The following is a 24,111-nucleotide window of genomic DNA, read 5'->3' as shown; positions in this document are numbered from 1 at the left end:
TTTAAAAACTTATTTTTAATAAGCCAAGAACCACTCTATACCTTTGGAACAAATTGGTGGAAGGCTGAGAAGAATCTTGTAGATAAGGCAGCAAGAATTTGCTGAGTTTATGTTGGCAATTAAACAATACAGGAAGCATTTTTGTCTCTTCTTTGGCAGTGTTTTGATTATAAGTTAATCTCCTGAGATATTATGTCTGCTTTAAATGGTTAATGGGTACCTTAACACGTGTCCAAAGGACACTCAGTCTCTGATCATATAAAATCTGTGCACAGAAAAGGAGAAATAGTCCAACCAGAGCACGCTGAGACTAAGAGCAAGGATGTCCAAGAAACTCTTCTCATTTGTCCGCTTGCTTGTGCTGTTACTTGGCTTTGTAACTATTTGTTTAGGAGCTTTTTGCATCTCTACAAGTGTCTCCGCCTGTAAGTGCAAGAGCTTGCCGCTTGCGTATTTTCTTCTACCATTTGGATTCTTTCTTCTCATTGCTGGGATCTTCTGGAGCACCTATCATGAAGCCAGCAAGCACAACAGCTTGTTCCGCAGCATTATACATGGGAGTTCCAGACTTCACGAAAGTCACATCACGACCATAGATAGGTATGTGTTGACTGTTTCAGGCCATCAGCTGGCCCTGATGTACACTCCTTTTCCATCTTAATTCTCCACTCTAAATTTGCTTCATTTAAGTTCTTGGTTTCCCCCACCTCCTGATAATGGTTCACTAATTATACATGCTATAAACACAGCTCTTTCTTAAATGGTACCCCATTGTCTCATTATATGTGTTGCCTCCATTCTGGCTTCTTTTTAATAATATCAAGTAATTGTTTATTATTTTTTTCCAGCTGATTGTAAGGGGAATTCTCTTTACATATAATTGTTTAACTTCATATTTTAAATACCCTCAGTTTTCATTCATTCATTTACTTTTATCACATTTTACTGATTTGTGATGGCACAGCGGGTAGAATGCAGTATTGCAGGCTAACTCTCCTGTCTGCTAGGTGACGTTGGGCCAGACACTTTCTCTCAGCCCTAGGAAGGAGGCAATGGCAAATAATTTCTGAAAATTATTATTGCCAAGTAGTTGCAGTTCCCAGAAGTGAAAACTTGCTTTAGTTTACCTCCTACTGAAAAATGGAATACATTATATGTTTTATTCGTTGGTTTCCTACCTAACATTTAAGATTTGGAGACTTGGGTTAAATTAGTTTTGTTAAGATCTATTGAAATAAACTAAGCCATTTTTAACTTAATTCCCATTGATTTAGGAGAATAGGTAACAGTCTGAATCTAACCGAATAGGTTCTGCAAATTTTCTCCTATCTATCAATAGCATTTTTATTCCCTTGTTTCCCTCATTCTCTTCCTTTTTCTACGCATATTATAATTCATATTTTAAATCTCTACTCTCCTCTCTATGGGTAATTAGATGATAGTACAGCTATCACACTCAGCCTTAAATTCTCTAGATTTGTCAATGCCATGATCCAACCCATCTAGAGAGAACTAGATTAAGAATGGAAAATTTATTCTGCTTTCATTATATTTCCTAAAACTAATTTGATCCTTACTTAACTGCTTACTGGACTTTATTGACCATTCTAGATCACCTTCAATGGTCCATCATGCAAGAATCCAGTTTAGTGCTAGATGTGGAGGCAGCAGAACTAAATTCTGTTTCCTGTTTAGCCACTAGAGGGCTTAGACCTGTGTTTCTCAACCTTGGCAACTTTAGTATGTCTGGACTTCAACTCTCAGAACTCCCGAGCCAGAATTCTGGGAGTTGAAGTTCACACATCCTAAAGTTGCCAAGGTTGAGAAACATTGACATAGAATAGATTATTCCTTCTAGTCTAGTGGTTTTGAGCATGTTCAGTTATACACTTTTAAGGACAGGCAGCATAACAATGCTTATCCTCACACCTTCTAAAGCAGGTATTGTGTATCTTTGTCCAAATTTCTGTGGGGTTGGCTTGAAGTCATATAGGGAACTGTCACGAGCTGGTCACTATCCTGAGAACTCATAACAAGTCTTGGATATTATAAATTCTGAATTCAAATTAGAGCCTTTAAGAATGGCATGCCTCAGTCCTGTAAGTATTTGTGGCTCTACAATATTTTTCCAAAATGTCAAGAACACATTCTTTTTAAAAATCAGCTGATAGTTTCAACCATGTTCAGTATGTGTTGAAGTGGTGTGCAGTTGCCTGCTTATTTTCAGTTTAAAATCCTCACAGTCATATTCTGGGCCATTCTGCAAGAAGACTTACACTCTCACAATATATTTCTTTTAAAGTCAAACTGGCCTTTAGACTGGCAAGCCTTGTTAAAGGGCTACAGATACAAAAGTCATTTCTTATTCTGTTATGGTAACAGTGCCATAAACACACACAATCGGCAAAGCAACAGCTCTATAAATATGACAGAGCGCAAACCTTGCTTAGATAACCAGAAAAATGTCACACTTTGGAAGACACCATAGCCTCATTAGGAAGTAAATTTAGGAACACTTTAGACAGAATACACATATGCAATTTTTGTTCAAATACCAGGGAAATTAATGGAAGACTGGCACATAAACTATTCAGTATTAATCAAATTCACTTTTCCTTAGATGTGCCTCATAATATTGCAATTACAGAATACATGTAGTCTTCGACTTATGACCACAACTGAGCCCAAAATTTCTGCTGCTAAGCAAAACAGTTGTTAAGTGAGTTTTGATCTTGCTTGCCACAATTGTTAAGTGAATCACTGCAGTTGTTAAGTTAGTGACATGGTTGTTAAGTGAATCTGACTTCCCCATTGACTTTGCTTGTCAGAGGATTGCAAAGGAACTCTTTCATTAATATGAGTCAGTTGCCAAGCTTCTTACTGGAGCTGGTTGACTAATTAAAACTTAATTCCATCTCCCCCCTGCCCCCCCCACCCCCTTGTCTGGCTCTCTCCTTTCACACCTGGTGTTAATGATTTTATTTCTAATGTGTGTTTTATTGATGATTCAAATGTTTTTAATGACTTTTTTTCATCTGTAAGCCATCCAGATCCATTGACTACAAAATGCCTGGCAAATTAAATAAATAAATAAATAAATAAATAAATAAATAAATAAATAAATAAATAAATAAATAAATAAATAAGCAAACAAATAAATGAGCTGTGATGCTTGCAAGGCAAAATAACCATCCAAGCCTCTCTTCTACCAATTTTCTCAGAATTTTACTATCTGAAAGCTTTTTTGGTTCTTGAGGTAATGAAATGATTAAGAGGGTCATTTTTTTTGTCCTGAAGTAGGAGGAGAATGGTCATTGTAAAGAGTAGAGAAGAAAACCCAGGACTGTATAATTTATAAGCCAATATGGGATCATTTTTAATACCACCCTCTTAAATCTGAGGACCCAGATTGTTGGGGGCAATAAGCTGACTTTGTAATAATGCCGCTTGGGGGGCCCCCCGAAAGCCCTAATAAGCAGGCATATACATAGAATGAAGGCTATTGCTAAGCACATTGGTTTGTGCTTAACTTGTAAGCCACCGTGAGTCTTCGGAGAAGGGCGGGATATAAATGGGATTAAAAAAAAATGTTTTTTTTTTCCTGACTGTCTTTTCCAGGCCTGATTTCTACCCGCCGTCTTACGAAGACAGCACCGGTGTGGGAAAACAGACTTTCTCAGTGCCAGCCTGCTCACTGGAGCCAAAGAGCTATGCTTATAACATACCTCCACCTTTGTACACAGAAAGCCGCTTTGAATTCATTGAGGAAACTGGTGCTCAGCAACAGCAGCCACCTTCCTATGAAGTCTCTGTGCAGCAGCAAGCCACAGGGAACCACCCAACACAAGCAGAGGCTTCTCACGCACCACAGCCATAGAGCAAGTGCTAAGAAGATGGGCTGTCCAAGGACTGGAGAAATTAAGCCATACCTTTTATTCTGGGACACAGACAATGTTCAGGCATTGTGTGTAAAGCCTTGATGAGGAGGTGCGGAAAGGACAGTGTGATTTCATCACTGGCCACAGATGAGGGAGCATTCAGTGGCTGTCAGTCACTGGGCACTGGGCACAGATGAGGAAACATTCCATGGCATTCGGAAAGGTTGTGTCAGAAATAGTCTTTGTGACCGGGAATAAGCCATAGTGTTGCTGGTATTAGGAATGATGATGAATTCAGCCCAACATTGTTGGCTGATGGATGGGAACAACTGGATCTTCTTGAAGATCTTATGTGATTGTATTCTGCCTCTATTAAGCAATGCTCGCAATAGCCAGCGGTATCTTCTAAATAGCAGCATGCACTGCAAGAGGCAATGAGTAAATGAAGAAACCTAAAGCTTCAACTTAGTGATGAACATGGGAAATATAGGTATAGCAAAGCCAGGTCAGTTACATTAGTTTTCATCAACTCAATGCGTTTCATGTGAATTTGACTTCAACTCTGTCAGATGTGCACAATCTTTTGGGAAGTGAAGTTCAACACATCAGAAGAGCACCAGACTAGAGAAGGTTATGTTACTGTAAATATTCTATTCTTGGCATTCATAAAGGAGATGAAAGGCACTTTCCAAAATTAAACTCCTACCTAAGCTCTTTTGGAGCTCTGCAAGCGTTTCTCTGTACCAAGAGATGAATGGGTCCAGTTGAAATGACCAAAGACTAGGACTTGGTTTACCAGCTCCTATTCTACAGTTTGAGTTAAAAAAATACCCTTTGATTTAAACTTTTGCCATTTTATTGAAATTGAAGTAAAACAGCTTACGCGAGTTGTAGTTTCGTCTTGCTTTGGTTTTTTTTCCATGTTTAAATTATTGTGGTACTATTGTGTAGGATCTGGGATCCTGGAAACTAAGTTAAGCCTGCACTCAGATGAAAATATGAAGACAAAGAATTCTCTGGATAAAATAGACTGATTAATATGTTCTTATTTCAATATTTATTCTTTTTAAAAAGAGTAATTGTATCAGTATTGCAATTAATTATTTTTCATCATTTAACCAACTTCATTACCCCTCATTACTTTTGAGGGGACAGAGTAGATAGCCCACTGAAAAAATAGCCAACTCAATGTTAGAGGTTTAGACAATTGCAGTAAGACAATTAGCATTGGAATGTCTTCCATACATATGTAATTTTTAAAATATCTTGGAATTTTAGCATCGGTTCTTTTTGTTATCCATTAGCATTACAGGCTGAAATCTAATTAATTACCTAATAGTTGACATTTGTTGTTTATAGTAACTTTTTATTGTGTTCTGGGGCTAACCAGTTTACATTGTTTAATGCTGCACTGCAGTTTTCTTGTAATAAAGTTTTGTAATGAAATGCATTCTGTGAAACAATTAGCAATTACTGGCTGGGGGAATAAATGTGTATTTGTTTCCATCATAAAAAACAAGGAAGAAAGGAAAAGTGTCTTGGTAACCTTTTCTTCTAATTCCTCCATTGCTCCTTTATACTGTATAACAATCAAGCCTTGAGCTTGTTTATGGCAAAGTTAACCCAGTGGTGGAATTCAAATACCTGAACAACCAGTTTTCTTATTCGATGCAGGCCTGGGCCTCTGAGGCCTAGAACAGACTTCCAGAAGTGGCATCCATGCACTTCCAGCTGGCTGTTCTAAGTCTGGGAGCCACTAAGGCTTAGAACGGACTTCCAGAAGTGGCATCCACGCACTTCTGGTGGGCCGTTCTAGGCCTGGGAGGCTTCTTCTAGGCCTCCAAGGCCTAGACTGGACTTCTGGAAGCCAGCCATTCTCCAAATACAGTAAAATTTAGCTATCAGTTCTACTGATAAAACTGGCTAAATTCCACCACTGGGTTAACCCACTATTTTATGCATATCTAGTACTGAATCCCGAGTGCCACGTAGCAGAGTGAGCACCTGTTACTCATCCCAGCTTCTGCTAACCTAGCAGTTCAAACACACATAAAAATGCAAGTAGAAAAATAGGGACCACTCTGGTGGGAAGGTAACAGTGTTCCATGTGCCTTTGTCGTCTAGTCATGACGGCCACATGACCACGGAGACGTCCTCAGACAAGCGCTGGCTCTTCGGCTTTGAAACGGAGATGAGCACTGGCCCCTAGAGTCGGAAACGACTAGCACGCATATGCGGGGGAAGCTTTACTTTTACTAGTACTGAATTCAATAGGTTTACCTTAATAAAGACATTTTCCCCATATTTCTGGAAGTCAGAAAAAGAAATCCCAATTCTCATTTCATGGTAAATAAAAGTATCTGCCTATCAAGATGTAAAGGACAAACCTAATACTCTAGGGCAGGGGTGTCAAATTCGCAACGTCATGTGATGCAACACATCATGACTTTTTTGCCATTGCCAGCAATGGGGAGGGTGCAGTTTTGCTATGATGGATCCAGTCCACGGGCCGTCAGTTTGACACCCCTGCTCTAGGGCATTGTCTTATATTTAGGGTAATCCTTATGAGCAAAGCAATTTTGCGAATCTATATTCAATATTAACTTCGATTCTAGTATCATGACAAGTTTAAAATGGTACAGTATTTCTTCTAATGAAGTGGTTTAACACTTGGAGGTCTTCTAGTCCGACCTCCTCCTCAAGCAGCCATTGGACAAATGGCTGTCCAATCTCTTCTTAAAAACCTCCAGTGATGTGAGCACCCACAACTTCTGAGGGCAAGCTGTTCCACTGATTGTCACCGTCATGAAATTTCTCATTTCTAGGTTGGTTCTCACCTTGATTAGTTTCTGTCCATTGCTTCTTGTCTTGCCTTCAGATGCTTTGGAGAATAAGTTGACACTCCCCCTTCTTTGTGGCAGTCCCTCATATATTGGAATGCTGCTATCATGTCATCCTAATCCTTCTTTTCATTAAACTGGACATACCCAATTCCTGCAACCATTGTAGCCACTCCTAATCATCTTTGTCGCTCTCCTCTGTACTCTTTCTAGAATGTCAACACCTTTTCTATATCGTGTCAACCAAACTGGACTGATGGACGAGTGGTTGTGTTTTTCTTGGCAGCAAATTAGAAGTGGTTTTCTTCTGTCTTCTGGATGGTTTTGCAATTTCACAATCTAGTCTACAGCCTTGAGATTTCCCTGAATCTAAGAAAGTGCTGCCATCTGCTGATATGGAGGCCGTGTGTTTGCAACAAAATAAAAACAAAAGTTAACACATCTCCAATCCTTTTTCATGGATTGGCTCTAATCAGTAAATGACTTCAAAACCCATGACAATTTGTATGCATTTTAATTCAAAAGTTGGATATCATTTATGAAGATCTCTTAAATTGTTCTCAGCTTTTAACTTGCTCCATATACAATAAATTCTCCAGCAAATCTTTATACCTCTTATGAAAGGTCAGCACAAAATAAACCAAACTAGCTACTTGTTGCTCTGGGCAGCCAAAAGATTATATACTGTGTAATGTTATATAAAACAGAACAAAAGTATTTGACTTACAAAAAATCTGTTTAATAATACTGCAATAAAACACTGTGCAAAGATAAATCAGTGCCTCATTTACCTAGACACAGCTTAAAAAGAAACCTGTTGCATTAGAGCAAGTTGTGTTCCATCAGCGATTTCATGCAAGGCATATACGGCACAGCAGTTTATTAAATATCATAGTAAGTTTTGACACATATCAAAGAATCCAAGTCAGTTACTTAAAACACAGCAGCATTCAAGATTGCACTAGAAAGGCTTGCCGTTGCAATGTTACTAGACTATGAATGTTTCAGATTGCACAAAAGCCACTGTAATCACTAACAGTCACACCTCAGCTTCCCAAGAAGAAAAATATTTGGATTAGTGACATTTAGAAGTTTTATGTCACAGTTTTGTGCTATGGATGGAGCCTTGTAGACTTGTTTTTGAGTTTGTAAAACAGGGGTGTCCAACTTTGGCAACATTCACATACAAAAGAATTAAACTCCACTATGTATTTCCAACTATATAAGAGCATACAGTCCTTAAAAGAAAGATTATGCCACCTCTGTCACTAAGTGTGATATTCAATTGTCACACATTTGCAATAACCAAACAGCACTTCCAACTTTCTGAATTATGATTATAAGTCAGTGCATGACAATGGAACACACCACACAGACCCATTTCCTCCACCTTATCCAAATTCATATGTTGATGGAGTCCTTGGTCCTCTGTTTGCTTGCAGACATTTCATTACCCAACTAGATAACATCACCATCACCATCATCATCAGTGAATGTGGTTTTTCTGCCTGTTCATATATAGTAGCTTGGCCTGCCAGGGTTGGAGGGCATGTGGTTTTCTTCTTGGTATTTACTTAGGGTATTGTTTTCTGCTGGATTGTTTGTCAGGTGTCAATCCCTGCTTATCTGGATATTGGCTCTGGGAAAGGAATGGTTTCCTTTTTAGCTTTTTTTATTGTCTCTTATGAATAGTGGGTTTTTTAAAGAAATCAGCTGAACCACCTGTATAAAAGTTTGAACTCTGCTGTGATAACTAGCCCTTTTAAAAAGTGGAACATAACTATATCTTGAAAGGTATTTTTTAAAGATTTTGAATTAAATTAACTTTAATTAAATATTCGTATATGAGAGAGCAATAGTGAAACATGCACACGAGAGTGAGGGAAACAGCCTAAAGATTTACTTCTAAAAACAGAAACTGATAACAAAAGGGCAGGGATCATTGTCAAGATTTGTCTCCACAGTAGGAGACAAATCCACAATAGAAAACTTCATCAGCTAATAGCAAAAGGCTTTTATCTTAAACTGAAGCTGCATAAAGTTGAATCCAAATAGAAGGTGCATGAAGAAATAAGTAGAAAAAAAAGCAGTCCTGTTTTTAAACTAAAAGCAGAGAGACCACACACACAAACCAGATATGCTGGTGATGGTAGTTAGGAGTAACAGCAGACATGAACAAAACATGAAAGCTGTTTGCCAAACAGTTTGCTGCAAGATAATTTCTCATTCTTCCGTTTAAATATGTAAGATTTAGTTACATAAAGTGTGTATAAATGTAGCAGCTGGTGCATAAAATTGTACTCATTAGTCTTAAAACTTGAGCTGAGAAATTAGGAATGGTAATTGCCAGCATGCTTTGAAAAAGATAATCAGCTAACTAAAATCTCAGGATAAAGCTGCAGAATTAGGCATATTTATGGAAGATTGCATTTTAAGGCACTCAGGAGACCTATTTCCAAATAAACCTGCTGGGCTACATATTTGTAACCTCTAATACAGATTAGAATAGCACCACCTGCAGATTCTGCTCATGAGCTGCACCTCTTGGACTCAATGGCTATGTTCACACAACACGAACTTATTCATAATTAACTCATAGTTTAATTAATTTTCCAAATTTGCAGAAATCACTGAACCATAAATTAACCACACAGACCAGAGTCACAAAGCCACTAGGTCAAAACGTGATTGGCTAGTTTGTGGTTCATTGTATTACACAAATTCTTTGTCTCGGAAAGGACAAAATTACTGACATTCTAGGTTTTTCCACCCTCTGGGACTTCAACCATCTGAATTTTAATTCAAAATCAATACATCATAACTACCAGATGGGTTTAGAAAATAAGGTAACCCAAGAATAATATTTTGTTTTTGAGCTTTTAAAGATGTCCTTGACTATCATGAGTGCTTTCTTTTTAAATTATGATGGGAAATTCATAAAACACTATTACCAAAAATCTGTTTTTCAGCCAGCACTAGCTAGCAGGGGTGTCAAACTCGCAACATCATATGACGTGTGGCGACTTATTGCAACTTTTTTGCCATTGCCGGCAATGGGGTGGGTGCGGTTTCGCTATGATGCATCCGGCCTGTGGGACAGCAGTTTGACACCCCTGAGCTAAGGAAACATGTAGCCTATTTTCGCCTTGCAAATGCAAACACAGGAATCTTTTTTAATCATCTCTTCTGAACACATCTGTTCAGAAAGCCCTGGTTTTGATTATTTGCATCACAGATTATTTGCTGAAGCTATAATAGACAAGTGCACATTTTTTGTAATAATGAAATTCAAAATGAATTTTGTCCACCCACCTCCCCCCAACTGCCCTCAAGCCCTTAGACTAATATAAGGCACAAAGAACTGGTGTGCTTGAGCAATGCCTTCATTCTTCCTTGTCCTTCCATGTTTGGCCCTGAGTGAGCAATCCTCCTTCAGGTGATGACCGTAGGACCCTTACGAGCTGTCCTCTCATGAATCTGAGATATTTTCAGTGCAATGGCGATGAGTGGACTCAGAACTGCCTAGAGAAGAAAAGAAATTTGAACATTTAAATCAGTGGTTTATGTATCAAAAAGGAAGAACTTACTTAATGCCCATCAACATATGTGTATGTTAAGTTGGCCGACTCCACCAATTTGTTTCCATAAACCACCATGTCTTTCAAAATTCATGTTTAAAGTAGAAAAGGAATTGGGTATTAAAAATGAAAAAAATAGTATGTGATTAAAACATGCATGATGTTAATTGGAAAGAAGATAGCTGTTCACGTTGAAGATTTTATCTCCCAGGCTTCACATGGAAGGTAACATACAAGCTTCGGATAATATTTCAACATGCCAGCTTGACAACAAAAGGTATGTGTGTATGTTTAATACTAAAAATGTGATGTTAATTAAGCTAGCAAGGTGGGAGACTAGATGTAGGATACTTGACTGCTGTTTTTATATATATTATGTATTTTATTTATTTTATCTATTTTATTGTAGGTCACCCAGAGACATATAAGTCAAATGGGAGGCTATATAAGCCAAATACATAATAATTTAAATAAATGGTTTCTAAAACCATTATGTGATTAATTTATTTAATTAAACTACACAACATTTGCCTATCCCAGGACCTTAGGAAAGACTCAACAGGGGAACCAAAATGCCAAATCCAATCTAAACATGAGACCAACTATAATAATAATAGTAATTTGCATTTACTTGGAATCTCATGCTAAAAGTGTGCCTTTATTTGTGTAAAGATAGGATACTTTATTTTTTTTTCAGTGAAAAAAAAAAGGATATTTTCAGGAACAAAGTAGAAATGTTGAATTGATTTTAACAATTAGCATTATTTACAGATTAAAAATCATTTTATTTATTTATTTATTTATTTATTTATGAGTTGATGTGTTCAGCAACTGCTGGTCAAGAAAAGACTGGAACAATCACCGTAGCCCCCATCTACTGATCCAGGAGAGACTCCATATTTGTATTGACTGCTTCAAAGAAGTACAGGAATCAAGAGCAATTTAAGGTGCTACCTCGGCACCTGAAAGCCTCTGTAGAAAAATAAATTGGTCTTGCTAGGATACAGTCTGTTTTGCCCTCACCCACTCTTTCATAGATCCAGGCACTGAGTCAAGGCTTCCACTATATCTCCACGGACCTTGGACGAGAGATAGGTCTCTGGTTATCGTCAGCATATTAATTTTTTAGGGGGTGCCTTGGAGTCAGCGTTGACTCTTGGCAACTGCATGACAACTCCTACAATATTTTTTGCAAGATTTCAGAAGTGATTTGCCATTGCTTCCTTCTAAGTGCTGAGAAAAAGAGAGTGATTGGTGCAAAGTCACCCAGTTGAGTTCATACTTCACCTCAAACCTAGGGTTGTAGATGTAGATGTTAAAGAAAACTGAAATGTCCAAAGAGTCAAATTGTCCCATGAATACCTCATTTAAAAAGTTCTGCCTACCCTGAAAAAGACTTTTAAAAAAATACAAAGAGTACAAATTTTCTGCATATGGTTGGTTCCATGTTTGGAAAAAATATGGTTTGCTTCTATAAATTTATTTAATGAAATATTATTTTCAAACATTAACCTGGAAGCTTTTATGACTTTGTAAACCTTACTGTGGATGGGAAAATGATATAACAGAGGAAGAGTTTACTTAATGTCTAATGTCAAATGTTATATTTCATTCATATCCATTAATTTAAAAAAACAAAACAAAATCAATACTGTACTAACACCAACTCTAACCCAACAAATAAATTCTATATCGCAACTTTGATTCCAGTATTAACTAGCTGAATTTTTATGTGTGAGAAAAATCACATAATGGTTTTAGAAACGTCCCTCTTAAACAGAAAACTGAAAAAGATTTTTGGCTGAAATCACGTTAGCTTATCATAAATAAGAAAGGAACCACTTATATTTGCCTAAACACTGCTCCGTAATACAGTGCGTTATGAAAACAGGAACTTGTTTAATTTATTACATTTTTAATAATATGTGATTCAAGTGGTTCCAAGATCTGTTTCACAAAATAGTGACATCATTTTAAGGGTGGAGGACATGTTGCTTTTATATATATCTGAAATGTTATTGTCTTCTGCTTCCAGCAAAACTCAACATATCTTTTTTCTGAAAATTGAAAACAATCTTCTAAAAAAAGGTTATATGATGGGCTGAAAAGAAATATCTATTTATCGTTCTTTACAACTTGCTTTTCCCCTAGTACTCTTATACCTGTAACGTAATATTACAAATACAACGGGCTTTCTACGAAATCTCAGAGCCATAGGCATTACAAGGCTCAGGACAGGTAATCTTTCTTATAAGGGATGAAATGGGAATTTGGTGCTATAAAAAACCAGAAATAGAGTAGTTAGTTATACGTCCATTAGGAAAAAAAATAACACTGAGCATGAATGGGGTTGGTCTTTCAACTTTTGAGGATTCTGTCTTAAAATGTCTGCTTAGTCTCTAAACATCCTCTTCATGCAAGGAAGAAGGAGAAACTGGTAATATATAAGTAGATGGATAGATAAGATAGATGATAGATAGATAAGATAGATGATAGATAGACAGATGAGAAAGAGAGAGAGAGCAGAAACTACAAGGCAAAAACATGACTATAACGCAAAATATAAACTCAGTTTTTTCCTTCTATAAGTACTTGTTTAATTGAAGTCATTTAATTTTCCTCTAAAATTACTTTTCTTCAATTGAATCACCTCTACAAATCCTGTCCTCGGTATGTTTCTGTTCAGTTCACTAATTTCTCTTCTGCTAACCATCTCATTCTCTAATCTCTACCAATCAACACAGGGCCATCTCTCCCTTTATGCCAGCCATTTCATTCATGCTTCATCTGCTCTCTCCACTCACCCCACTCTTCCCTTCTCTCCTCAATAATTTACTCAGCACTTTAGAAAAACAAAACTGCCATCCAATTTTACATTTTTGATGGGTGTTTCAGGTCTGAACAATGCACAATTAGTGTACCATCAAAGCCCACACCCTCCAGAGCATAGGAAACCTCAAAGAAGTAATGCAAAATAGGTAGATATGGAGAGACCGGGCCCATAAAAGAGTTGGACAACATTGAATGGATAATATCATCATGAACAGTTACTGTAATGTAAAATAGGGCCCTCTCCTACATTCATGGAGGTTTCTAGCTAAGATATGGCATGAGGACAGCCACTGCCAGAGAGCATTTCATTAAAAAGAGCCATACTTTTGTCTTCTTTTATTTCAGGGGACAGCTGGATTTATGCTGTACTTTACCTCACATCCACTTGTGCTTTATAGTATGCATTATCAAACAATGCATTCTCTGTGCACCATTCTAAAAATTCACAGGATATACAGGTGAAACTCGAAAAATTAGAATATTGTGCAAAAGTTCATTTATTTCAATAATGCAACTTAAAAGGGGAAACTAATATATGAGATAGACTCATTACATGCAAAGCAAGATAGTTCAAGCCGTGATTTGTCATAACTGTGATGATTATGGCTTACAGCTCATGAAAACCCCAAATCCACAATCTCAGTAAATTATTTATTTATTTATTTATTTATTTAATTTATATACCGCCCTTCTCTCAAGAGACTCAGGGCGATTAACAGGGCAATACGTAAAAAACCAGATACAAAAGTTAAAATAATTAAAACATGATTAAACAATGCCCATAGTACAGATTTAAGATTAACGTCATAATAACAAAACCCACCCCGTCCCATCAGGCCAGGCCCGCTTCCTTAAAAAGATGGGTTTTAAGGTCACGCCGGAAGGAGCGGAGGTCGGGCGCCATCCGGAGCTCTATCGGAAGATGATTCCATAAGTCCGGTGCACCCACAGAGAACGCTCTCCCCCTGGGGGCCACCAGTCGGCATTCTTTGACCGGCGGCACCCTGAGGAGGCCCTCTCTGTGGGAGCTTACTGGGCGGAGGGAAGTTGACGCCGGCTGCAGGTGCTCCCCAAGGTATTCTGGACCCATGCCATGGAGGGCTTTGTAGGTCATTACCAACACCTTGAACCTCACCCGGAAGACAACCGGCAACCAATGCAGCTCGCGGAGCAAAGGTGTAACACGGGAGTATCGGGAGACCCCCGACACAACTCTCGCGGCTGCATTCTGTGCCAGCTGGAGCCTCCGAGTGGTCTTCAAGGGTAGCCCCATGTAGAGAGCGTTGCAGTAATCAAGACGAGAGGTCACGAGCGCATGAGTGACCGTGCGCAAGGCATCCCGGTCTAGATAGGGCCGCAACTGGCGCACCAGGCGAACCTGGGCGAACGCCCCCCTAGTTACAGCTACAATATGGTCTTCTAAAGAGAGCTGTGAATCTAGGAGGACTCCCAAGTTGCGAGCCCTATCTACAGGAGGTAATGACTCACCCCCCATAATGAGGGGTGGAATATCCTGAATATCCCGGGATGCCGGTACGCACAGCCACTCCGTCTTGTCGGGGTTGAGACGAAGCCTGTTCCTCCCCATCCAGACCCGGACCGCCTCCAGGCACCGGGACATCACGTCGAGGGCATCACTGGGGTGGTTTGGGGTCGAAATGAAAAGTTGGGTATCATCAGCATACTGATGATACCCAACTCCAAAACCACGAATGATCTCACCCAGCGGTTTCATATAGATGTTGAACAGAAGGGGCGAGAGGACCGACCCCTGAGGGACTCCACAAGCGAGAGGCCTCGCGGTCGACCTCTGCCCCCCCGTCAACACCGACTGCGAACGTCCCAGGAGATAGGAGGAGAACCACTGAAGAACCGTGCCTCCCACTCCCAATCCCCTGAGACGCCGCAGCAAGATACCATGGTCGATGGTATCGAAAGCCGCTGAGAGGTCTAATAGGACTAGAACAGAGGAGTATCCTCTGTCCCGAGCCCTCCAGAGATCATTCACCAGCGCGACCAATGCCGTCTCCGTGCTGTACCCAGGCCTGAAGCCCGATTGGTACGGGTCTAGATAATCCGCTTCATCCAGGACCAGAGGGAGCTGATGCGCCACCACACTCTCGACAACCTTTGCAAGGAAGCGAAGATTGGAGACCGGACGAAAGTTATTCAAAACAGCCGGATCCAAGGTAGGCTTCTTGAGGAGAGGTCTCACCACCGCCTCCTTCAAGGCGGCGGGAAAACTGCCCTCACTCAAAGAAGCAGCTATAACCACCTGGAACCAGCCTCGTGTCCCCTCCCGGGCTGCATAAACCAGCCAGGAAGGGCACGGGTCCAATAAACATGTGGTGGAGCTCAGCCTCCCCATGATCCTGTCCAATTAGAATATTGTGAAAAGGTGCAATATTCTAGGCTCAAAGTGTCCCACTCTAATCAGCTAATTAAGCCATAACACCTGCAAAGGGTTCCTGAGCCTTTAAATGGTCTCTGAGTCTGGTTCAGTAGGAATCACAATCATGGGGAAGACTGCTGACCTGACAGTTGTGCAGAAAACCATCATTGACACCCTCCAAAAGGAGGGAAAGCCTCAAAAGGTAATTGCAAAAGAAGTTGGGTGTTCCCAAAGTGCTGTATCAAAGCACCTTAAGAGAAAGTTATGTGGAAGGGAAAAGTGTGGAAGAAAAAGGTGCACAAGGAGTAGGGATGACCGCAGCCTGGAGAGGATTGTCAGGAAAAGGCCATTCAAAAGTGTTGGGGACTTTCACAAGGAGTGGACTGAGGCTGGAGTCAGTGCATCAAGAGCCACCACACACAGACGGATCCTGGACATGGGCTTCAAATGTCATATTCCTCTTGTCAAGCCGCTCCTGAACAACAAACAACGTCAGAAGCGTCTTACCTGGGCTAAAGAAAAACAGACCTGGTCTGTTGCTCAGTGGTCCAAAGTCCTCTTTTCTGATGAGAGCAACTTTTGCATCTCATTTGGAAACCAAGGACCCAGAGTCTGGAGGAAGAATGGAGAGGCACACACTGCAAGATGCTTGAAGTCCAGTGTGAAGTTTCCACAGTCTGTTGATTTGGGGAGCCATATCATCTGCTGGTGTTGGTCCACTGTGCTTCATTAAGTCCAGGGTCAACGCAGCCGTCTACCAGGAGATTTTGGAGCACTTCATGCTTCCTTCCGCAGACGAGCTTTATGGGGATGCTGACTTCATTTTCCAGCAGGACTTGGCACCTGCCCACACTGCCAAAAGCACCAAAACCTGGTTCAGTGACTGTGGGCTTACTGTGCTTGATTGGCCAGCAAACTCACCTGATCTGAACCCCATAGAGAATCTATGGGGCATTGCCAAGAGAAAGATGTGAGACATGATACCGAACAATGCAGAAGAGCTGAAGGCCGCTACTGAAGCATTCTGGTCTTCCATAACACCTCAGCAGTGCCACAGGCTGATAGCTTCCATGCCACACCGCATTGAGGCAGTAACTGCTGCAAAAGGGGCCCAAACCAAGTACTGAGTACATATGCATGCTTATACTTTTCAGAGGTCCGATATTGTTCTATGTACACTCCTTGTTTTATTGATTGCATGTAATATTCTAATTTTCTGAGATTGTGGATTTGGGGTTTTCATGAGCTGTATGCCATAATCATCACAATTATGACAAATCACGGCTTGAACTATCTTGCTTTGCATGTAATGAGTCTATCTCATATATTAGTTTCCCCTTTTAAGTTGCATTACTGAAATAAATGAACGTTTGCACAATATTCTAATTTTTTGAGTTTCACCTGTAAATGGAAAATAAAACACTTGCTGGATTGTCTATGTGAAATGGCACTATTTGTGAATTGAGAGGATTCTTGCTAGGTAGACACAAGGATCCACTTAAGGCAACGTGACTTTACTTCAAAGTACATAATTGCCAGTGCTCCTTTGTTAAGGGGCAAAATAACAGGGATCCATGTGTTTTGTTAATGTTTAAGTAGCTTATGGGACATTCCAAAGAATATAACCAAAGGTGGTGTCACTATTCATCAAATATCTTAATTTTTAAAAAATCATGCAAATTATATCACCTCTATTGAGGTTTGAGTCTTCATATCTGTTTCTTCCAAAACAGTCTTTTCCCACCTGGGTTCTCCAAATGTGTTCAATGCCTTTCATCACTAGCTGGCACAGCTGATTGTTACAGTATTTTTTTTAAGAGAACACTTTCTTTGTTTTAGATTGTGCATACAGTTACATTGTAGAAAACACCGACAGCTGAGTGACACTGTTCTGTGTAAGAGGAAATGGAAATGCCTTCTGGTTGCTAAGGGGTGTGTTTAAAAAAAATCAAGATGGCAGCCAAAATCCTGTAACTGAAAGTCTATTTGGTTTTAAGCATGCTGCATATACCACAAGGAAGTGGGTTTTGATTGCACTATCATAGCTACCATCTTAACTTTTTTTCCAACACTGCTCTTTTTATTGTTCTTCCAGATTCAAATAACAATTTTTAATAAGCCACCAACTTTTCAATAGCAAAATTGCTGTTTCTGGGAAAATATTATTTAGGAACATTCTGCTAAGCCAGTTTTAAATTCTATTATCTGACTCTTACTGCGTAAAGTAAGAACAAAAATATTTATAGTAATTTTATTAAACATTACAGTTACAAAGATAAAACTAATAGAAACTAAGAAACCCTAAAACAATAAAAAGAAAAAGATAGCAGGTGCAGGGAAATCAAAAGAAAAAAGAGAAAAGAATAAGAACATAGTAAAGTAAAAGAAATATATAAAGAAATGACTTCCTCTTTCCTCAGAACAAGTATAAACAATTTGCTAACTTATCACCCTCTCTTAAAGTATAACAAATTACCTCTTCTTGCCATATCTCATCTCTTATCTATAAACAAAGGACAGGAATATATGGAAAAGTTAGTAAATAGATAATCCAGTCAAGTACAATAAATTATATCTAAAACTAGTTCCGATATTGATTCAAAATGTGCAATAATTATTTTATTATTCTGTTCACCTTTTCATCTGTAGCTAGTTGGGAACCACATGATATAAATGAATTTAGCACAGTCATAGATTCACTTGATAAAGAAATAAAATCAAATTATAAGAGTACATAGAAGTCCAAGGTTCTATTTATTATAACTAATAAAAGGCAGGCAAAGGTTATGGCTGTTGAATAATACTATGACAAACAGGGGCACTTTTTCAATTAATTATCAATAATGATGCACATGATTTCCAGCTCTGTAATATTCAAACTGCTTGCTATTCCAGTTATAAAGTGAAATAAAGATTTTGTTCACAAAATTATAGTTGGTGATAAGCAGGTATTTGGTCTGGTATTCCAGCAGATTCCATAGTAGCCAACATTTTACTTTGTTTTCATTGATATGTTAAAACAACGATTCCTGATTTGAGGAAACTTGTTCTACCCAACTCATATATGATCCCATTTTCTGCCTCTCAGGATCAAAAACACCCAGCTGATCAGCCCATCTGGGTTCCACTTAAGATGCCTGACTTTGTCTTAAGAGGCCAGAAGAAGTATAATTACAAAGCAAGTTTTGTTATGTGGAGGCAGATATTATAACAAGACCAGATGAAATAAGTAAATTAACTTACATCTAACCTTGGGGAACAACTAAGGGCAAAACATTTTGCCTTAAGTGCTTTGAATCATGTTCTTCCTTCAGATGGTAATAATCTATTAATATTTTTGCTTAGTTATGTAATAAGCTATGTAATAAATTACACACACACACACACACACACACACACACACACACACAGACATAAAGCACTAAGTTCAATAGGCTTACATAAACTCAAGAATGTAGGCTAGGATAGATTGAGAGCCTGAAGCCTTACAAACCATTTTCAATAATGATCTTATTATATAGATAGTCCTCAATGTACAGTTGTAATTGAGTCTGGAATGATAGTCATAAGTTCTTGCAGTCATTAAGCCAGTCACCATGTCACTGTGTCTGATTTTACAACTTTTTTGCACTGGTTTTTAACTGAATGCAATGGTTGTTAAGTAAATCCCTTTTATTCAGCGGATTATTTTTAAACTCAAAACTAGAAGTAAACACTGGAAACTGGTAAAAAAAATTAAAAAATCATGATCATTTTACCATAGGATTGTGCAAATGGTTGTAAATGCAACAGCTGCCAAGCAAACAAAATTGAATCATGTGATCCTCTCTCTCTGTTTGTGTGTGTGTGTGTGTGTGTGTGTGTGTGTGTGTGTGTGTGAACTTCAAAATCAGATTATAAGTACTTTTTCTGGGGGTGGATGGGTCTATAACTCTGAATGGTCACTAAGTGATCAATTATTAAGCAAGGACTACATGCATGACATGAACATCTAAGAGTTACAGTTCAACATCTAGACAACCAATCTCCATGGGTGATAAGGAGAACTTTACAACTTGAAGTCAGACAGTTAAGGAGGACTACAACTCCCAGCATCCTGGACAGCACTAACAATGGCCATAGGAGTGTCATCTGATATATCACAAATACCTCAAAGTCATCTAGAGTCCTTCCAGGTTTTAGATTATTCTACATAACATTTGTGTGGTAAATCAGTTGCCTTGTCTACTGTGACAAACAGTTACTTCTACCAAGTCTGTAAATGAAAACTGATCAAATGTAGCAAAAATTTCCAAAAAGTGTGTTTTTACCTTCCTGATGTAAGGCAACAAGGCACTTTTCAAACAGTGACTGTGAATTTTATGAAGACTGTGCATTAAAGGGAAAATAAAACCTTACTAGAATAATATACTCTGTATCTTGATGTGTTCCATTTTAGCAATGTTCACATTTGAGGAGTGGAGTTGCTTTTCTCATAAATCATCTGATCTTTCGCACTGCAAAATCACCTTGTAACTTACATAACCATCCTGTATGTTCACCATATACTGAAGTAGGGTCACTATAAATTGTGTTAATTCAAAAGCAGCTGTAGACACCAACCATTCCATGAGGTCAGATGAATTTGGCAGCTAAACTCATTTATTCATGACTCAACTGCAATGTTATCCAAATGACTTTTTATTTTTTTTGGGGGGGGGGCAGAATTCCATTTTGTAGTAGTGAAACTCTGCCTGAGGTTGTGAGCCATCTGTTTCCCCATTGGAAAGAATGCCTCGTTTTTATTCCAAACATCTGAATGTTAAACGCAGAACTTTTAAGGTAGGGTTTTCAAACATTTTCTTTACCTCAGATCCACAGAATGTCAGCCAAAGCATTTTTTTTGCAGGAGGCTAAATCAGCCCTACCCTTTTGGCTGCACCTTAGAACAACTGGCATGGACTCCTCAGTTTCACCACCTCTTCTAAGCGTAGGAGATGAACAGCTATAAGTTTCTTGAAGTTTATAAATTTTATTTTATTTTCTTCCTTACTAATTGATTTCATTTCCTTTTTGCGTGGATGGACTTTCTGCTCCAAGATGGAGAACAGCTTAGACAAGCTACTGGCTAAACAAGGGTTTTTTTGGAAGAAGGCACCGATTGTCCTCGGCTTTCAAAAACTGGAAGGAATAAAGCTCAATGGCTCTAACCAAAGCTGAGAATCAGAACTGGGGGGGGGGTGTCTTCTTTTTTAGTTAATCCCCTTCTGTCCAAAGTTTTTTCACAATGCAAATCCATCAGATTTTTTTACACTACTATTATTAGTCACCTGAAGTAGGACAAATACATTTTAAAGTTAAAGAAAAGTAATATATGAGCTTGGTTTGTCCATGACAATTAATAAGGTAGTTGTAAAAGAGATTGAAAAAATGTATTATTTGGAATGGTTGAATTATTTGGGTTTAGGAAGTAGTGAATCCAGAGAATAAACATCAAATTTTGAAGTATTTGTTTTGCACATACTACATTCACGGTATTTAAGGTTTCTCATGTAAAAGCGTTGCATTTCTGAATGTGATTCAAAACTAATTTCAGAGACTGTTCTCTATGTGGGTAGCATAAATTACCTTTGCATTTTGACCAGGTTTTTTTTTATCTCATTGAATATTTCCCCACTTTTGATATAACTGTACTTGTGTGGACTGCATAGATAATAAAATATACCTAATAACTTTTTTACTGTGCTGGAATGGATCATGTTATTGCTGCCATTGATAAAACAGTGCAAGTTGTCTTTTTTTAAAAAATGCTGCTTAAGCAACTTAGAGGGCAATGGAAAATAAAGAGGAAGCAAAAAAAGCTATATTACAGAACAAAGGGAAATCGATCAATAATTGTAATAACTATAGTACAATGCTTTCAAGCGTCACTGAGATTTTGTTGTATATTTCTATTTTTTAACAGAATAACAGAATTGGAAGGGATCTTGGAGGTCTCCTAGTCCAACCCACAGCTCAGGCAGGAAGTCCTATGCCATTTCAGACAAATGGTTGTCCAGCCTCTTCTTAAAAACCTCCAGGATTGGAGCACCCACAACTTCTGGAGAGAAGTCGTTCCACTGATTAAATTGTTCAAACTCTCAGGAAATTTCTCCTTAGTTCCAGGTTGGTTCCCTCCTTAATTAGTTTCCATCCATTATTTCTTGCTGTGCCTTTTGAAACAAATCTTTCTAAAAACATTGTTACGGTTTTAAATGAATCTCCACTGAAATTTAATTTTGAATCTGTAAGTGTGTACATAAGCGTACCTCATAATTACAACATATATTCTTTCTTTGGTCCCCCCCCCCAAAATGATTCTATAGGATCTACCTTTATCAATAGTGCTCTGCTGGGTAAAAGTTAAATGTCTTGCGAAATGAACCAATTTTTTATGGAAAGCAAATATTCTGTACACTAACTTCAAATCATTCATTGAAAATGGCATTTGAAACAGATTATTGCTCAGTAATCAGAGATTCTGTACGACAGTTATTACTAACAATACCTGCTCTTACCTTTTATATTTAACAGAAGCTAATTCAAAACTGTTATAGATGAAGCATTTTCCATCAAAGAGGAAATAATAGGAGATGCTGCCCAAATCCCAGACACAGGGTCATTTGACAAAGCTTTAATTATATAGTGTTTTTGGACTCAATAAAATCACGTTGTTCCCCACTTTTTACCTCATGACTTCTATTTATTCTGGTTTGAATGATTACCACAACGATCCAATCTTTTTTTGCAAAAGGGCTTCCCCTTGGTCTTAATTAGGTGGGTCAAAGTACCTCAAATAATTAGGTATTTTATTGGCAGAACATTCCCTATTGTTTTCCAGGTTATCTCAAAATACTTAAAAAAATAAATCTTGTAAAATACATAGTCTCAGTTGCCAGTGGACAGGAAGTATGACTCCTGCATGCATTTCAGAGGCTGAAAAGGCTATTAGAAATGCACTGCAGGTTCCCTCAGATGTGTCCGGAAAGGAAATCACTACATAAAGTCTTACTTTTTTCCATGACGCATCTCCAGTTGACATATGCCCTGCCCACACTGAATAACAATTCACTTAAATATCATGATGTTTATGTACAAGGTATGGCAATGAATGGTAAATTTAAATAAATATTGACGGCAGGGAAATGAAGGAGTAATGGAGATTAATAATAAATAAAATGAAATAAAAATAAATTTCATATACAGTCTATATTCACGCATAATAGTAAGCAAATATTTTTAACTACAGATTGCTGAAAAAGCTAACCCACAGTTCAGGGATGGGCAATCACTTTGTGCCTAGGAGATACACATTGTAAAACACCACCTCAGCTTTTTAACGGTAATAGAGCTTGTAATGAGGAAATGAGGACTATTTACTGGAGGCTAACAGAACTAGTGCACTGTGTTGATTTTTTTTTCTTTTTTTTAATGAAAAATGTCACTGCTGCAACTGGCAGGTTTCTGCCAACTCAATGCTGGGGGATACTGGATGCCACGAAAAATGGTCTCACGGATAGCTTATTTCTGCAACAATTGGTGACTTCGGGTAAAGCAAAAACCAATTAATCCCATTATGACCTAATGCAATGTGTAAGAATTACTTTTAGTCCAATTTCACTGCCTATTCTAGTAGATTACTGGGTATCAGCTGGAGATTAATTTTTCTCCAAAGAGTATGTTCATTATTGCACTGGCTGGGCACAAAATAACCCAAGTCATGCCATTTCACACACAAAGAGAAATACCTTGTTATTCTAGCAACTGCAGCAAAACATTACTTGGGAAAGATTCCCAACTTCATTATTCCTAGTTATGGGCCAAAAGTTGGAACAGATATCCACAACTTCTATGGGCAGACATTGTTGCTCATTCTTTTTAAAAAATCTCTGCTTCAAGATGTTATAATATGTAATAGTGAATGAGAATGACTTTTGGGGTCAAGTTGCTGGCTAGGAAACGAGACAAGATATGGGGGGGAGCTCCCAGTGGCTTAACAGTCAGAGGCAAAAACTTAGAGGGACCCACTTCCTAAGTTATCTCAGCTGATAACTCAGCACCCTAACAGTATTCCCAATATTGAAATGTTTTCTCCTTTTCTGGTTTTTTTGCACTCGCTGTTTCCCAATTTATTGCTCCTATTGATAAAAATAGCAGTAAAGGGTGTTTTTTTTTCAAATAGAAAAGGGAAATAAAAGGAAGAAAACCATTAGCACTTAATGGATCTTTAGCAAAACATCCCATGTTAAATCTTTCCCAGATGCACTTTCCCTCCTGAAAAAAAAGCTGGAATGGATAACTTGCTAATTTTGACAATCTCAAATACTTTTCCTAATGAGAGGCAAGGTTATTCTGCAACTGTGATAGTTATCCTGAATGTAAGGCTGAGCCCTAATTTTTAATTTCACATGTTATTCTCATTCCTCTGAAAATTAAGATACTGAACTTCATTCTCTTCCCTCGGGAAAGCCCGTCTAGCAAACATTTCCAATCAGGCAAAATTGACAGCAAGTATGAATCTGGAGATGTTGGCTGCATTCTGCTGAAACACTCCTTTAGCCTTTAACTCCTCT

At 38.4% G+C, this 24,111-nt stretch overlaps 2 protein-coding genes across 2 annotated transcripts in view; one reads left to right on the top strand and one right to left on the bottom strand.

Annotated features, from left to right (window-relative positions):
* Window positions 1–322: 322 nt before the first annotated feature.
* TMEM252 (transmembrane protein 252) lies at window positions 323–3,877 on the top strand (the record flags this gene model as incomplete). Its single annotated transcript, XM_083351162.1, has 2 exons — window positions 323–600; window positions 3,619–3,877. The coding sequence occupies 2 exons, from the start codon at window positions 323–325 to the stop codon at window positions 3,875–3,877; spliced, it is 537 nt and encodes a 178-aa protein (XP_083207288.1).
* A 3,511-nt stretch (window positions 3,878–7,388) lies between these two features.
* PGM5 (phosphoglucomutase 5) overlaps window positions 7,389–24,111 on the bottom strand; it is a 62,330-nt gene continuing 45,607 nt past the window's right edge. The window contains exon 11 of the mRNA XM_083352552.1: window positions 7,389–10,240. Coding sequence (XP_083208678.1) covers window positions 10,151–10,240 — 90 coding nt within the window. The 3' untranslated portion in view covers window positions 7,389–10,150. The remainder of the gene's footprint in view (window positions 10,241–24,111) is intronic.

The sequence above is a fragment of the Vipera ursinii genome (assembly GCF_947247035.1).
Source record: "Vipera ursinii genome assembly, chromosome: 2".
Taxonomy (NCBI): Eukaryota; Metazoa; Chordata; class Lepidosauria; order Squamata; family Viperidae; genus Vipera; species Vipera ursinii.
Note: the sequence above shows the minus strand (reverse complement) of the source record. Positions and strands in the feature narration are given on the sequence as shown.